The 17,440-nt window shown below is 45.7% G+C and overlaps 1 protein-coding gene across 1 annotated transcript in view; it reads left to right on the forward strand.

The window, feature by feature from the left end:
• Niban1 (niban apoptosis regulator 1) overlaps positions 1-17,440 on the forward strand; it is a 190,749-nt gene that overhangs the window by 156,633 nt on the left and 16,676 nt on the right. The window contains exons 7-9 of the mRNA XM_004658858.2: positions 8,292-8,396; positions 8,671-8,833; positions 15,099-15,286. Of these exons, the coding sequence (XP_004658915.2) occupies positions 8,292-8,396; positions 8,671-8,833; positions 15,099-15,286 (456 nt within the window). The remainder of the gene's footprint in view (positions 1-8,291; positions 8,397-8,670; positions 8,834-15,098; positions 15,287-17,440) is intronic.

The following is a 17,440-nucleotide window of genomic DNA, read 5'->3' on the forward strand; positions in this document are numbered from 1 at the left end:
CCCAGATTGGCCTCTACCCTCCACATGCATGCCATGGCACACACACATATGCATATACACATACATGCACATTTATATACACACACTAAAAAATAAAAGTAAGTTAGAGACTTATTCTTTGAAATGACAGCATGCTTCTCTGCTAGAAACAAGTATGCTAAGTGTGGCATAGGGCACGTGTGACATGGGGCTATAGGGTCATCTATAGTCCTTTAGTCGCAGGTTATTCCTGTGTGTGGGGGGGGACATGGGAATAATATGTACCTAGTATTTGTCATACAGCTAGCTCTATCTGGTACGAGGTATAAAAATGAAATAATGAACAGAAAGAAATGTATAAGACATTAACTGGTGTTCTATGGTTCATTTACCTTTTCTGTTTTTCCGTGCTCTGGGTTGCATGACCATTTCCCATGATCCTGATGAAAAGCCAATCATAGCCTTAGCACCTCGTGGGCTTAGCTCTCAGGGACAGTGTTACAACTCTGCAAAGGACACATGTCATGATGTGACCTCACATCTGTGACGACACCGATCCCATAGTCACTTGGGCCAGAATGAGACTGGTTGTGGGCATTGTTCAGATATAAGAACAGACTCTCTTTTGTTTTTGACAGATCTCCCAGAATACTTCCTTTGCAGGGGTGCTGCTGAAGTTTTTATTAGGGAACAATATTTGGAAGATGCCAGAGGGTACCTGGTTCCTGGTATGGTCATTAAACATGTCAAGCCAAAAATTTTCTCATAGCCAAGTATGGTGGCACAGGCCTTTAATCCCAGCATTTGGGAGGCAGAGGTAGCAGGATCACCATGAATTCAAGGTCATCCTGAGAATACATAGTGAACTCCAGGTCAGTCTGGGCTAGAGTGAGACCCTACCTCAAAAACAAAAAACAAAAAACAAAAAAAACCAAAAGTTTTCTTATGATGATGGAGCTTTTCTTTGTTGTTTTGCTATAGGAACCAGGTAAACCAGAATATCTTCTCTCTTTCTTTTTCTCCATATGTGTGTATGTATGTGTGTGTGTGTGTGTGTGTGTGTGTGTGTGTGTATGTATATATATATATATATATTGCAGTGTGTGTGTGTATGTATGTGTATATATATACACATATATATATACATGTATATATATACATACATACATACATACACACACACACACACACACACTGCATACCAGGCACTTGCTGTGTGCTGGTGACCCAGAGCTGGACAGGATGGAAGCATTCTGATAGTTCCAGGGTTACATGTGAGTGGACATTTGGCAAAGGAAATGCTTGTAGGGGAAGGCCAACATTAGCCTTGAAGCTAAATTAAGTCACACATTTCTTGATCTCCTGGAATTCAACTATTCCACTTGCATAATTTTCTTCTTTCACTTGAAGTCTTACATCAACTCACCTTTCTTCAGGAATCCATTGATGACTTGATAAATCCTTTCTGGGAGGGTTTTTTTTTTTTTTTTGGTTGCTGTTTGTTTCCTTTTATCACTTATTTTTAAATTTTATTTTGTGCTGTGTGCGTGTGCGATGTGGTGTGTGTGGTGGATGCACATGTGTGTGCCCTAGGGGTGCCTCAGGAGCTCGCCTGCAGTGGGGGTCACCCCCCGGCGGAGGCTAGAGTGGAACATCAGGTGAACCACTTTGTGATCTTCTGCTTGGTCTTGTTTCTGAGCTGGAGTCTCCTTGTACCAATTCCAGAACTTGAAGAATTTTAGGTCTCTTCTCCCCTGAGGGCCTGGGGTGACAGGAGTAAGTGGCCATCTGGGACCTGGATATTTCAACAGGGCCGGTCTCAGGCTCCTTCAGGCCTTCATGCTTGTACAGAAAGTGCACTTAACTGCTGAGCCATCTCTCCTGCTCAGTTTTTTAAAAATGTTTTCTTTTGTTTACTGTCTGCATTTCTTTTGAGGTGTTATGTGATAATTGCTATATAGGGCAAGAGAGCCAAATGACTCCTCATTGTTGTGTTGAGCCCAAACATACCTAGAAAGTATCTTTAAAATAAAACCGTGTGTGTGTGTGTGTTCTATACATATGTGGGCCACATAAGGCATTAATGCAAAGTAATCACAGTAAGGTGTACATTTTTCAGTATAAAAATACTGCAGGGCTAGGGAAATAGGTCAATCATTAAGAGCACTTGCCTCTAATCAAGGGCTGGAGAAATGGCTTAGCAGTTAAGGCGCTTGACTATGAAGCCTAAGGATCTATGTTCCAAGCTCCAGATCCCACATAAGCCAGACACACAATAGTGAGGCAAGTGCAAGGTTGTTCATGCCCACTAGATGATGTAAGCATCTGGCATTCAGTTTCAGTGGCTGAGGTCCTTCATGCCAATTCTCTCTTTCTGTGTTTCTCTCTCTCTTGCTCTCTCTAAAGTAAATAAATATAAAAAAGAGGACCACTTAATCCAGAAATCACTGAGTTTTACTCCCCCAGAACACATTAGAAGCTGAGTGTGACCATGCACATGTGTAACACCAGTCCACAAAGCAGAGGCCAGAGAATCGCTGGGACTCATTGACTGATGGCAGCTTGGGGTTGAGAGAGAGATCCCATATAAACAGAGTACGCGGAGGCTGGGGAGATGGCCTTGCAGTTAAGGTGCTTGCCTGTGAAGCCTATGGACCCAGGTTCAATTCCCCGGAACCCATGTAAACCAGATGCACATGGTGGCACATGCGTCTGGAATTCATTTGCAGTGGCTAGAGGCCCTGGTATGCCCATTCTCTCTCTCTCTCATAAATAAGTAAATAAAAATATATGTATTTTTTTGTTGTTTCTTGAGGTACGGTTTTACTCTAGTCTAGGCTGACCTAGAATTCACTCTGTATTCTCAGGGTGGCCTCAAATTTGTGGTGATCCTTCTACCTCAGCCTCCTGAGTGCTGGGATTAAAGGCATGCACCACCATGCCCAGTTTAAGATTAAAAAAAAATTAAAAAGCCAAATTTAGTGGAGCACACCTTTAATCCCAGCACTTGGGAGGCAGAGGTAGGAGGATCACCATGAGTTCCAGGCCACTCTGAGACTACATAGTGAATTTCAGGTCAGCCTGGGCTAGCATGAGACCCCACCTTGAAAAACAAGCAAACAAACAACAACAACAACAAAAAAAAACAACACAAAAAGGGAAATATATTTTGTTTATTTATTTGAGAGAGAGAGAGTGAATGAGACAGAGGCAGATAGAGGGAATATGGACACGCCAGGGCCTGTAGCCACTGCACAAACTCCAAATGCATGCACCACCATGTGCATCTGGCTTATGTGGGTACTGAGGAATTAAACCTGGGTTCGTAGGCTTCGCAGACAAATGCCTTAACCACTAAGCAATCTTTCCAGCCTTCTACTATGTCTTAATGTCAACACTGTCTTAGCCTCTTTGACCTTCGGGGCCTTGATGCAATAGACTTCCAGCCTTGTTATTATTCTCTTTGTAGTAATGACTCACATAGAGAATTCGGAGGCCCTGTGGTGACAGCTATGTTAGGCAAAGGTCCAGATTAAACAGCACCTCAGAATAACCCGACTGACAGACCACTAAGGTGAAAATATTTGTGTACCAGTTCAAACATCAACACACTGCCACTTGTCAGTGTATCAGATGAGGTCATGAAGAGAGTCTGCACAGTGAAAAGTACTTTCAGCCATTTCGTATGGTTTTCATTTGACTTTCCATTAGCCTGATGGGAGAGGGAATGGCTCCTAATTCCCGCAGAGCTACACGATTCCAAGACCAAAAAAAAAAAAAAAAAAAAAAAAAATCCCACATTTTAAAGCTGTCTTCAGTCAAGTATGACCTTCTTTAAGTCTGTCATGTCCCCAGCCTTTTGGAGCACAAGGGGTCTAGGTTCAATAGCCTGGTCTGACATGGGACCTGCCTTAGGAAGGGGACATTTTGTCGGGAACTCACCCCTCCTCACAGCTCAGGTCTGAAAGGCAGCACGTGGCAGTGGCGTGGCTCAAGAGTGAGCCTGGGGTTGTTGCAGGCTAGCCTCAAACTCAGTGCTCCCGCCTCACCTTCCTTAGTGGTGAAATTCCAGGTGCAGAACCACCTTACCCAGCTCAGGTGGTTGGTTTTGATCAATCTAATAACACATTTGGTTTTTTACATGTGTGATGAAATTCTTAATTTTCCATATCCCAGAAGTTAAATTTTTCCACCTTCACACACACACACACACACACACACACACACACACACACACACCACATATATATGTCCTTTTATGGTAAAACTCAATGAATCTTGTTTCATGGAGGGTTAAAGAACATTTTCATTATTGTGATTTATTTATGAAGTCACTGACTTTCTCTCAAAAATCTCACAGGTGTAGGACCCTGCTTACGGAGAGCTAGTCAGGACATGAACCCCAGAGTAGGCCTTGGACAGGAGAGGGGCAGTACAGAGACAGGGTGTCAGGGCCTGAGGTTGAAGGAAGAGAATGGTGTTGGCATGAGTCACAGTTAGGCTTTGGCACCATAGTCTTTGCCTGCCCCAGGGTTGTTCCCGAGCCCCACCTCACATACCACCCTTGTATTCCCCTCCCCCTCCTTTTTTCCCAGACATATTTTGTTTTTGACTCCCTAAGTTGTAAAATAGAAGCAAATTTCTTGGAACATTCTGTGGGAAAGACAAAAATAAACTATAAGCCCACCCAAATGGAATGTTCTTTTTCTTTGGTATAACATTTGCATCTTTTCAAATCCATTCAGCTAATGCTCAGATGCAATCCAATATCTGAAAAAGGATGAATTAGTGTAACTATTAGGACTTTAAGACTTTTTAGCCAAGACAGTTGTAGCAGACAGCTTCAGGTCACTGAGACGGAGTTCCAGGCCAGGCACAGGTTTGGAGGAAGGGATATTTATTGAAGCTAACAGATCCAGGGCAATTTCTACAACAGCAAAAGAAGCTGGCCTGCTTTCACAGGTCCAAGCAGAGAGAGAGATTGAGACAGAAAAAGAGAGAGAGAGAGAAGCCCTAAGCTAAAAAACCCAAAAGCCACACCTCACTTCAGGAACTCTAGGAGGAGCCCAGGCCCTTTGCATGTCTTCAGACTGGAACATCAAATCCACAGCACACCTTAGGACTGGACCATACGATCAGTCCAGTGACACCTCCTTCAGCCAGGTGGCTGGAAATCCAAGAAGTTTTTAATAAACTCCTTAATCCACTGCAGGGCATCTATTCAAACTGTCACAATGCTGTTGCCCATTGGTTATATCCTGCCTTTAGTCTCTGTCTCTCTTAGCTCTTTCCTCAGGCCACAATTGGCTCACCTTCAGGCATCTGTTCCAAATAATAACTTATTGCTTTGAGCAGGATGGGGCCCAGGAACTGTTAATTACTTATTAAATCTAATTGTTGGACCTGGTGATCCTCATGAAATTTGCACTTGTCAATTTTCTCTTAAGATTCCCAGAAAATGGTGATTTGTCTCTTGACTGGTGCCAGAGAACAGTTAAGGTGACCACAGCTCCATAAATGGGTTATCAAAAGTAGTGGAAATCCTGTCCCCATTTTTATCTTCATCACTCGAGGCAGATGCATGTTACAGGTGAGAGGCGCTCCGCTGGCTGAGCCAAGCAGCTTCTCTCCCCAGGGCCCACAGCCCAGGGGACCTGCGGCCTCCTCCACTCTGCAACTATTCTGTTTAGTCCCGCTAGTTATGTCTTGACACAGCAGAGCCCTGGAGACAGGCCAAGTCCGATGAGCTCATGAGGGCTTCCACTAGGATGTGGCTGACCAGTGACCTCAGAGAAAATCTTCCTTAATTCCCAAAGTGTAATTTGAATTTTTATGAGAAGTGAGAAGGAGGAGGTCAGTTGCTTTGGGTAAATATTATTTCAACCTCTGAGAGCAGATGTCTTGAGCGTGTCTCTACGTTCCTGCCTGCTCCCATTCCCTGCACTGCTCTTCCCCCTGTGTAACTCTTAACCAGCAGCCTACTATTGAAAGTCGGGACACTGAGAAGACTCTCGGTAAAATGACCGAGCAGCGTTAGCCCAGTCAGTGACTGGGAACACAGAATCATGGCCAAAGTATCATGGGCAGAGCATTGCAATGAGGGATACACAGAGTCCTTCTCAGAGCCAAAGAAAGGTTTTCACTGATCTGTGCAAAATTTTAGGAGAGGGCTGCAGACATGGCTCACTGGTTAAGGCACTTCCCTACAATGTCTAACAACACAGGTTCAAATCCCAAGTACCCATGTAAAGCGAGATGCACAAAGCGGTGCATCATCCGGAGTTTGTAGTGGCTAGAGGTCCTGGTGCACCCATTCTTTCCTTCTCTCTCTCTGTCTCTTTGCAAATAAGTAAAAATAAAATACTAAAAACAAATTTTAGGGTTGAAGAGATTGCTCAGTGGTTAAGGCACTTCCCTACAAAGCCTAAGGACCCAGGTTCAATTCCCCAGTTCCTATGTAAGCCAGATGCACAAGGTAGCACATGCATCTAGAATTTGATTGCAGTGGTTAAAGACCCTGGCACACCAATTTTCTGTCTTCCTCTCTGTGTCTGTCTGTCTCTCTCTCAAAACATTTAAAAAACCAATTTTAGTAGAAATTTGGTATCACAAAAAAATTCTGAAAACTTTAGATACCTTCTCTACAATTCTACTTGCCCCATAAATATCCAGTTGTTTCAAAGTATTTGCTGTTGATTTTTCTTCCTTTTTTTCCCCCAAGCTGTGTCCCAATTTATTAAGGTCTCTTTGCAATAATAATCATGCCATTTCATGCAGGGCATGGATAATTAAATACCTAGCTACTTTACAAATCCTTTATTCAGTGGATTACTAAAATTAGTAAAAGCCAGTGATGTTGTCCTTTGATGCTCTGGACAGGGAAAGTTCAGAGTGAAAGTTGACATTTCACATTTAGTTTGTTGTTGAACAACTTGCCAACAGCCAACACTGGCTTTCAGGAAATGACAGGGGAGTGGATCACATTATCTGTCTGATGAACCACAGTCTAGAAAAGGAACTGCTCTTTTGAGGGGTGCCATCTTAATGGTCTTGCTGCCATTTTTTGGAGAGTTAGTTGCTAACAGGTCTCTGGACTTAAGGACATTGAGTCGATGCTAAGGGTAGAGAGGGAGAAAAGAACATGAAGATGAATTTGTGCATATGTCCAGGTAGCTGTGTGTCACCATCAGGAAAACCCTCTTTCTGGGAGCCATGAAGGAGCACCTCAAAACTATAAAGCAAAATTATTTCTCTCACAGCAATCTCTGGAGATATTTTTATTTATTTGTTTGTTTATTATTTTTGCTGGGCATGGTGGCACACTCCTTTATGGGAGAGAGAAAGAGAGAGGCAAGAGAGAGAACTGGCATGCCACGCCCTCAACCACTGCAATTAAACCCCAGATGCATGTACCTTGTACGCACGTGTGACCTTGTGCGATTGTATCACCTTGTATGTCTGGTTTATGTGGGACCTGGAGAGTCAAACATGGGTCCTTAGGCTTTTCAGGAAGCTCTCTTAACCACTAAGCCATTTCTTCTGGAGACTTTTATCAATGAACTCCAGATGCATGTGTCACCTTGTGCATCTGGTTTTACATGGGTACCAGGTAATCAAACCTGGTCCTGGGACTTTGCTGGCAAGCACCTTAACTACTAAGCCATCTCTCTAGCCCCTCCCTCCTTTTTGTAAGCATCAGAGGATGGAAATAGTGTTCAGAGGACAGTAGAGTCAAAGAATGAAGACACCTAGATTATGAGACTAGACTCAAGTTATCAAGACCAAGCCTGATTCTTGATTTTTTAAGGAAGTCTTATCTACTATTGAAGTCACCCCTTTCCTTCTAAATCCATGAAGTTCTTTTAGTTTGAGCATAAGAAGTTTGAATTTGGGGGCTGGGCAGATGGCTTAGCAGTTAAGGCACTTGCCTGTGAAGCCTAAGACCCACAGTCTACTCTCCAGATCCCATGTAAGCCAGATGCACAAAAGTGAGACAGTACAAGGTCACGCTCTCTCTCTCTAAAAAAAAAAAAAATTGAATTTGAGAAGTTCTATCGAGAAAACAGCAGTGGAGAAATTTCAACAGCCATTACTATTTCTTGTGGATGTTTACCTCTGAGATTGTCTTAGTTGAGAGTCTCCTGGCCTCAGAACCACACTTACACATTCTCTCAAGTGTTCACTGCCAGCACCAACATGCACACACACACACAGTTACACACCACTGACCTCAGAGCTCACATAGCCCAGCGCAGGGCCAGCATCATGGGACCTCTAGCTGACACACTGTGGAATTCTCTTCCACTCTGCAGGTCCTGAGTAAGCTGGTGATGGAGGAACTCCTCCCCACCCTTCAGACCGACCTGCTGCCTAGAATGAAGGGGCGGAAGAACGACAGGAAGAGGGCCTGGTTTGGCGTGAGTGACGATGCTGGCTGGCCAGCAGGAATGTTCCCATCCCTTTTGCTTTGAATTCATGCATTGGAGCTTTTAAGTCATTCCTTCTTGAGTGCTGAAATGCCTGGCTCAGGCCTGTTCAATCTCACTGACATAAGAGCTGATCCAGGCCGACTTGTACTTCGCATGTGTGCACATTCTGTTAGTGTCACGAGAGTGCGCAGGGGCCTCCTCCCCGTGTCTGAGCTTGCTGGCACACAGCGAGCCAAGATTCATGTGCTGTTCCCTGTTGCAGCTCCTGGAGGAGGCCTACAACCTGGTCCAGCACCAAGTTGCAGAAGGATTAAGTGCCCTGAAGGAGGAATGCAGGGCGCTGACAAAGGGCCTGGAAGGAACGATCCGCTCAGACATGGATCAGATCGTGAACTCAAAGAACTTTCTAACCGGAAAGATCAAAGGTGGGTGGCGATGCCGTATGCTCCTCCTGATTAAATAAGCCGTCCTCTCAGGAGTCCTCACACGGTAGAGTGTGGTTGGCTGTCTGTGTCCCTGGGCCTCACATCTGTAGAGTCAATCAACTACAGATCGAAAACATCTGGTGTAAAAGTTGCTCTCACTGAGCATGTGCAGACTGCTTGTCTTTCTTTCCTAAGCGATGCAGGATGGCAACTGGGGAACATTTACACTGTACACAACATCCTCAGCCAACTAGCCGTGACTTAAGATCTATAAAGTGTGCGGATGGATGCACAGAGGTGATATTCGGATCCTGCTCCATTGTATATCAAATTTATATTCGTGTGTTTTTGCATCCTCTGAGGTGGGAGTGGGTGAGTCTTGGAGCCAATGCCTATAGATACCAAGAAATAACTGCATATGGTTGCAGAGAATTAAGGCGAGGAAATTGAGAGGTGATGACAGCTATAGTAGGTGCATGCCACAGGTACTATTAAAACCTACATTTTTCCATCAGGACACTTTGTGGGAAAAAAATAGAGGAAGCATTGCTTCCTGCCTTCTGCTGGTGCCTTGCCTGCACCCCTCCAGGTATAGGATTCCCTAGACTGATGACTTCTGCTGTCAGCTCTCGAAGAGCTGATCCAAGAGGCTCTGGGGTGCTTAAGCAAACCCTGTGCCTACAACCACGGCTGATTTTCAGTGAAGAAGTGAACAATAAGGTTTACTTTGATAGCAGAGCCACCTCTGTTGGCTCAGAGTCCATAAATCTGGACAAGTAGCCCCATCTACAACATTAGCCATTCCTATGTGTTTGAGGAGGCCACGAGGTACATTTGCTTCACTGTCCCTGCCTGGATGCCCCTGCCTCCCGAGTACTGGGATTAAAGGCGTGCGCCACCACGCCCGGCTTCCCGAGTGCTGGGATTAAAGGCGTGCACCACCACGCCCTGCTTCCCGAGTGCTGGGATTAAAAGTGTGCACCACCACGCCCAGCTCCACCTGATGTTTTTAATAAAGTCTTATGTCATGCTACAGCATCAGAAGTGAGCAGTTGGAACAAAGACCTTCGGTACTGCATATCCACACATATTTATTATTTGGCTCTTGACAGAAAGAAGGTCAGTCCATTTCCAGAGACAGGCCTCAGGTGACCTTGGAGTGGTCCTACAGGACGCATTCTATGGTCTCTATTTTATGTGCATTGCCTATGACACACCTAATGTTACTTTGGGGGAAAAGCACACAAGCTCACCTCTGACTGTTTATCGACAGTGTTTTTGGTAGTCGGTTTCCTAATTGCCTTCAGAGCAAGGTTGATGGCACTGAGCACTGTGTAAGGGATCCAGGCTCTGGTCCCCATGCTGACAGCCTAACAGGATTGTCTGCCTGCACGCTTATCTCAGGCCTTCTTCATGCCTCAGCCCAGTGTACTTCAGAGCTCTTAGAATAGGATCTACAGAGAAATTATTAGAAGCCTAACTAGAGCTGGAGAGATGGCTCAGTGGTTAAAGTGCAAAGGCTGATGGCCTGGAATCAATTTCTTTCTTTCTTTCTTTTTTTTTTTTAGTTTTTTGAGGTAGGGTTTCACTCTGGTCCAGGCTGACCTGGAATTAACTCTGTCATCTCAGGGTGGCCTTGAACTCATGGCAATCCTCCTACCTCTGCCTCCCGAGTGCTGGGATTAAAGGCGTGCGCCACCACGCCCAGCTTTGGAATCAATTTCCCAGTACCTGCATAAAGCCAGATGCGCAAAGTGTTGCGTGCGTCAAGTTCATTTGCAGTGGAGAGAGGCCCTGGCGTGCTCATTCTCTACCCCACCCTGTCTCTCTCTCTCCCTCTCTTTCTCTCTCTGTCTGCCTCCTTCTGTCTCTCTCAAATAAAAAATTTAATTAATTAAAATTAAAGTAGAAGCCTAAGCCAGGAATGGTGGTGCATGCCTTTAATCCCAGCACTCAGGAGGCAGAGGTAGGAGGATCACCATGAGTTCAAGGCCACCCTGAGACTACATAGTGAATTCCAGGACAGCCTGGGCCAGCGTGAGACCCTACCTTGAAAACCAAAATTAAAAAAAAAAAAAGTAGAACCCTAACTACCACAGCATGGTATCTGTGTGTTTGTGTCTGTTCACACACGCCTTCCTAAACCCGATGTAGATTAACTTGAGCCTTCTGTTTGGTATTATCTGGACATCATCTGGAGTTGAAACTCTCTGTACAACCTAAAACCATCAGCACCATCTCCTGTGCCAACATTCTGTTCTCTGAAGCCCAGCTGGACCTCACTGCAGCCATCTTCATGGCTAGAATTCTATCATCCTCTCTTGCCTCAGCTTCTGTGGCTCCATGTCCTCAGGATGGAAACAGAATCTGCCCTGAACTCATACTTGTTTCCCCAAAGCAATCTTGGAAGGAAATAATGGTCAGGTGTTTTTAGAATGAACTATCAGCTAGGTACAGTGGCATTCAAGAGCACTCAGAAGGCTGAGGTCAGTAGGATGGCAGAGTTCAGGCTAGTGTGGGCCACACAGTGAGACACTCAAGCAAACAGAAAGAGTGTGTGTGGGTCGTGGGGGATAAGAGTGAGAATAGATCACGTATACTTTTTTGGTGTTTAGTATGTCTGGTCTGTATGTGTGTGCATGTGTGTGTGCTGATGTGTGTGCCTCACGCACATGTGTATGGAGGCCAGGCCAGAGGAGAATGTCCAGTGTCCTTCTCCATCATGTTTCCACCTTATTTCCCTGAGATGGGGCCTCTCACTAACCGTAGCGTTCCCCATGTTTTGGCTAGACTGGCTGACCGGTAATCTCTTGCATCACTCCTGTGTTTGCCCCACTCACCGCTCGAGTTTCAGGTATGCGCAGTCATGCCTGGCTTGCTACCTACTTGCTAGAGATTGAACTTAGGGTCTTGGGCTGGAGAGATGGCTTAGCGGTTAAGCGCTTGCCTGTGAAGCCAAAGGACCCTGGTTCAAGGCTCGATTCCCCAGGACCCGCGTTAGCCAGATGCACAAGGGGGCGCACGCGTCTGGAGTTCGTTTGCAGTGGCTGGAGGCCCTGGCGTGCCTTTTCTCTCTGTTTGTCTGTCTCTTCCTCTCTCTGTCTGCTGCTCTCAAATAAATAAATAAAAATAAATAAATAAATTGAACTTAGGGTCTCATGTTTGCAAGGTGAGCACTCTTACCCACTAAGCCACCCCCCCCCTCACCCCAGCTACCAGACATGCATGATTCTCTGACTTTAAAATAAGGAAGGACACTAGGCTGCATTGACTAAAAACTTTGAATTTTGGAACAGAACAAAACACTGAGTATTAATTAGTGATCTCTCCATCTTCTCCCTCATGACTCTCGGGAATAATGCCATTGATCTTTAGTTCTGGTCCACAGTTCTATACGAAGTAAGATTTGCTCTGCTTGTGCTGAGCATAAGAACCATGAGGACTCAGGAGAGCATGGTGTCCCAAGTCGAAGAGGATGTGCGGCGTGCTATGGACAGTGAGCAGCAGAGAGGATATGCTGAATGTCCCAAGGGAGACCAAACGAAAAGGACCAGAGCCCCACTTCAGGAAACCACGGGTGCCTCTTAAGGAGGCACTCATTTAGTATTGGGTGATTAGAAAGGATCAGAGTGCCAGCACATGCAACAGTCAACACTTACTGTTTATTCCCAGACTGCCATGTCCATTCTAAGCCCCTTGAAACTGGTCAACTCATTGAATCCTCATCATAACTCCAAGAAATCATTACTTTTTTTTTTTTTTTTTTTTGGTTTTTTTGAGGTAGGCTCTCACTCTAGCTCATGCTGACCTGGAATTCACTATGGAGTCTCAGGGTGGCCTCGAACTCATGGCAATCCTCCTACCTCTGCCTCCCGAGTGCTGGGATTAAAGGTGTGCACCACCACGCCCAGCAAGTCATTACTCCTATGATCTCCATTTTACAATAAGAAAACTGAGAGAAGATTAAGGAACTCTCCCAAGATCCCAAGGCTAGTGTGCTGTAGGCGGGCTCTGACCCCAACCCCAGCCTTCCAGGCTTCTCAACAAGGAGGCTCCTGGATGAGGATGTCACAGTACCGTACCCATCACAGCGGTATCTCTGCTTGCTTGAGTAGGGCATTGAGTACCCATGTGGGCTGCGGAGTCTCTTCATTCTGTAAGGAAGCACCTGCAGGCTGCAGCTCAGGATGCTGGGTGGCGGTGCCAGCAGGCGTTAGGCTGACCCGAGTGCACAGCATGTAAAATGGGCCCTGGAGATGGAATGAGGAGGATGTTGACCAGCAGAGACGGACAAAGACGGGCCCAAGTGAAGGAACACTGAAATACGGCATACAGTGGGACTTAAGCACACTGTGGTCTGTGCAAGGCAGGGAAAACAGGCAAAGGGGGGCATCTCCTCTCTCTGCCATTCCCTCCCAGGCCCGTCTCCACCCCCACCTCGTGGGCGAATCACTGCTGTGTATTGCCAGTGCTCAAGATTACTCGGAAATTTCAATTGCTCTTTCAAATAGTTTCCCTCACAAAGTTAATTAACTGGCAGTTCGTTCTGGCAAGCATGTTTGCAGTTTGGTACCAAATAGGTCACAGGTCTCTCTCTCTCTTTTTTTTTTTTCACAAGAGTCATAAATTGTTTCATATTTGAATCACACAGTTATAAGGGCTTCCCTCTCAGTGTTTTATGATCTGCGTGTGTAATACCTTATGTCCCAAATATTTGTAGCGCTGGTGATCTCAGATTCTCAGAATTGGAGACAACAATCTCATCTTCCATAACTGTAAACTGAAATAAAAGCATGGCCTTTTATCTCACTGTAAGCAAGTTTTATCTGTGGATAAGAACTTCTAAACATACTTGAATTGTAGTCCTGCTTTCGCAAATTAGACTTGACCTTGGTAAGGTTATCTAACATCTCCAAGACTCTTTTTTTTTTTTTTTCCATCTGTAAAGTAGAGGAGTTTGACATTATGGTTAGTCTTCCCTTTCCAGTTCTGTGATAAATGTGACAGAGCTGTGACCAAGTCACCACGCTGGCCTTCCAAGGCCATGGAGTGAGGGCTGGAGAGATGGCTTAGTGGTTAAAGCTCTGGTCTGCAAAGCCTGAAGACCCAGGTTCAATTCCCCAGTACCTACGTAAGCCATGAGCACAAGGTGGTGCATGTGTCTTAAGTTCATTTTCAGTGGCTAGAGGCCCTGCTGCACCCATTTCTCTCTCTCTCTCTCTCTCTCTCTCTCTCTCTTTTTCAAATAAATAAATAAGCCAAAAACAACAACAACAAAAAACAAGTTCATGAAGTGAGCTTGGTCTTGGCCACTTCACAGCTTCCAAACCTGGCTGTCCTTGTGAATGTCCCTCGTACCCAGGCCACATGAATTCCCCATGCTATTCAGGCTCAGCCAGGATCTGTACTGAGTGCTCCATCCTGCCCTTTCCTTCCTTTCCTTCCTTCCTCCTTCTGGAGGGGGTTAGAATTGTAGGGAGATGTTTCTCATCCTTGCTATTGTGTGTCATACTCCATACGCTCATGCCACTAACCCTGCCATCTATATTAGAAAACAACGTATCAAGCTTTTTGTTTCATTTTATTTTAGTTGGGGATGGCGATGGAAGGTGGATGGCAATCTGAGTAGAACTTGGTGCCATTTGCCTGACATTGTACTTGAATGTTTAAAAAGTCAAGCCGGGTGTGGTGGCGCACGCCTTTAATCCCAGCACTTCGGAGGCAGAGGTAGGAGAATCGCTGTGAGTTCGAGGCCAGCCTGAGACTACATAGTCAATTCCAGGTCAGCCTGGGATAGAGTGAAACTCTACCTCGAAAAAAAAAAAAAAGTCTCTTGGAAGTGGCAGAAGGAAAAAATTACATTGACTGAGTTAGTGCTAAGAGAAAGGAATGAAAACTAGTGAGTTATGCATGTGGAGGGCGAATGGTGCACCTGTGGTGATGGCGCTGGGCGGGGGAGATGCAGGTCTGTGTTTTCTTCATCATGGGCACGGCTTGTTCACAGAGATCAGACAGGGTCATCCATTCCTCCCCAGGCCAAGCGAACCTGGGGAGCGCGCCAGTGCTCCAGGTCCCACGGCATCCAGTGGTTTCCCATGTGGGCCAGGCTGGCACAGGCCCAGTATGCTCGTCCGTCTTGACCACTGGAACCACCAGGGCTATAAAATGGCCCCCAGGGGCACCGTGCAGCTCTGGCCTGGCTCCAGTCTGAGTGCATCTTTCCCTGAAGGAAGCCATGCTTTCTCCCGGCCCTTTCCTTCCTCAGCGATGGTGGCCCAGCCTGCCGAGAAGAGCTGCGGGGAGAGCGTGCAGCCGTTCCTGGCATCCGTTCTGGAGGAGCTCATGGGGCCAGTGAGCTCGGGCTTCAGCGAGGTTCGTGCCCTTTTCGAAAAAGAAGTGGATGACATCAGCCAGAGCTTTCACACCTCCCAAGACTGCGGCCAGCTCAAGGAGGTAGGACACCAAGCTGAAGAGCCAAATCCCTTTCCTGTGACCCGTTTATTGCCTTTCCCCATTCTCCTTTCATTTTTGCTTCTGTTTTTCTCTCCTCTCTTCTTTCTTTTCCAACCACTGTAGACAAACTTCAGATGCATGTGCCCCCTTGTGCATCTGGCTTATGTGGGTCCTGGAGAATTGCACGGAGGTCCTTTGGCTTCGCAGGCAAATGCCTTAGCTGCTAAGCCATCTCTCCAGCCCTCATCTGGTATTTCTGCCATCCAATCAACTCATTCATCCATCCATTCATCAGTCCACCTAATTTTCCTTATTCATGCTTTCATGTTATAGAAATAATGTTTGTACAAGTAAAACAATATGCTCAAATACATGATAGATATTGTATAGTCATATAATGGAAAATTAACCAAAAAACCTGATTCAATTTAATCCTAGTCCTCCATCTTCATTCCCAAATCCCTGGTTAACTAATAGAAATAGTTGGTATGTGTTTTTCTATGTTTTTGTTGTTGTTGTTCATAGAAATATATAAGCACATCTCCTTATTTGCAAAATAACTTTTTGGGGGGTGGTTTGTTTGTTGTTAAAAACTATAGCTTTCTAATAGAGACAGTGCTGTTCAAGGTGTGTCCCTGAAGGCACAGTGTCACCATCACCTGACTTACAAATGCACAGCCACAGGCTGGGGAGATGGCCCAGTGGATAAAACCCTTGTAGCACCAGCAACAAACACCCAAGTTCACATCCCCAGACCCCACCTAAAAGCCAGAAATGGTGGTGGTAGGCTTCTGTCCTGTAATCCCAGCATGCCTAAGGCAAGATGGGAGGCAGAGACTGGAAAGTTCTTCTGAAGCCAGTGGGCCAACAAGCCTGGCAGCCAGAGTAGTTAACAAGAGACCCTAACAGAAGGCGAGGACTGACCTCAAAAGTTGTCCTCTGACCTCCACATATGCACTGTGGCACACATATGTACTTGAACACTCACACAGGACCACACACACATCACACACAACACATCAAAAAAATGTACCACCTCAGGCCCCACTGCGATATGTTGAACTCACATTTTATTATGCAAATGACTTGTAAGGACGATTCTGTTTCTGGCCTTCCTTTGTTTCTGCCCCTTCCTCTATTTCTGCTATAATCTAAAAGCTGTTTCTAATGGAGGCATAGTAATGTGACACACTCGTGCGATGTCGCGTGACAGTGTTCCCAGAGCCCCTGCAGGCTAGGCTCTTCCCCCCGCCCCCAATATTTCAGTTAAAGAAACAGTAGTGGTGAGACGCTCCCATTTAGAACAGGGACAGAAAAAGAAGTTGAGTCTCCAAGTCTGTCTTTGTGGTACTCACTGGGGCTTTAGGCTTAAACAGAGGAAGAACTGGGACAAGGAACAGTTATGGAAGTTGTCAATAAAAAAAAAATAAATTGGGGCTGGAGAGATGGCTTAGCGGTTAAGCGCTTGCCTGTGAAGCCTAAGGACCCCGGTTCGAGGCTCGGTTCCCCAGGTCCCACGTTAGCCAGATGCACAAGGGGGCGTTCGTTTGCAGAGGCTGGAAGCCCTGGCGCGCCCATTCTCTCTCTCTCTATCTGCTTCTTTCTCTCTCTGTCTGTCGCTCTCAAATAAATAAATAAAAATTTTTAAAAAATAAATTAATTAATTAAAGGGCTGGAGAGATAACTTAGTTGTTAAGGCACATACCTGTGAAGCTTAAGGACCCAGGTTCAATTCTCCAGGACCCACGTAAGCCAGATGCACATGGTGGCACATGCGCCTGGAGTTTGCAGTGGGTAGAGACCGGGTGTGCCCATTCTCACTCTCTTTCTCTTTCTCTCCCTCTCTCTGTTTCTGATAAATAAATAAAAATAAATTTAAAAAGAGTTAAGTATACTCACCAGCCCTGGTCAAGGTGTGGTCTCCGTGATCATTGTCTCAGCTTCTGTTCAAAGCAGTCCTTGTCGTTGTCATTCTTGGGGAGGGTCAATTTAGCTCCTACAAGGTGATCACCTCTGTTCCAGCTACAGCCTCAGCCTTGTGGGTAATTGTCCTCATGTGGATGGGATCTGTCCTGAGAGGCAGTTTGAGGACAATGACTCATCTCTGTGCCTTTAGCCAAAGTAAAGAAAATGGACATGCACAAAAAGGAGGCA

This window comes from Jaculus jaculus, chromosome 1 (genome assembly GCF_020740685.1).
Source record: "Jaculus jaculus isolate mJacJac1 chromosome 1, mJacJac1.mat.Y.cur, whole genome shotgun sequence".
In the NCBI taxonomy this organism is placed as follows: domain Eukaryota; kingdom Metazoa; phylum Chordata; class Mammalia; order Rodentia; family Dipodidae; genus Jaculus; species Jaculus jaculus.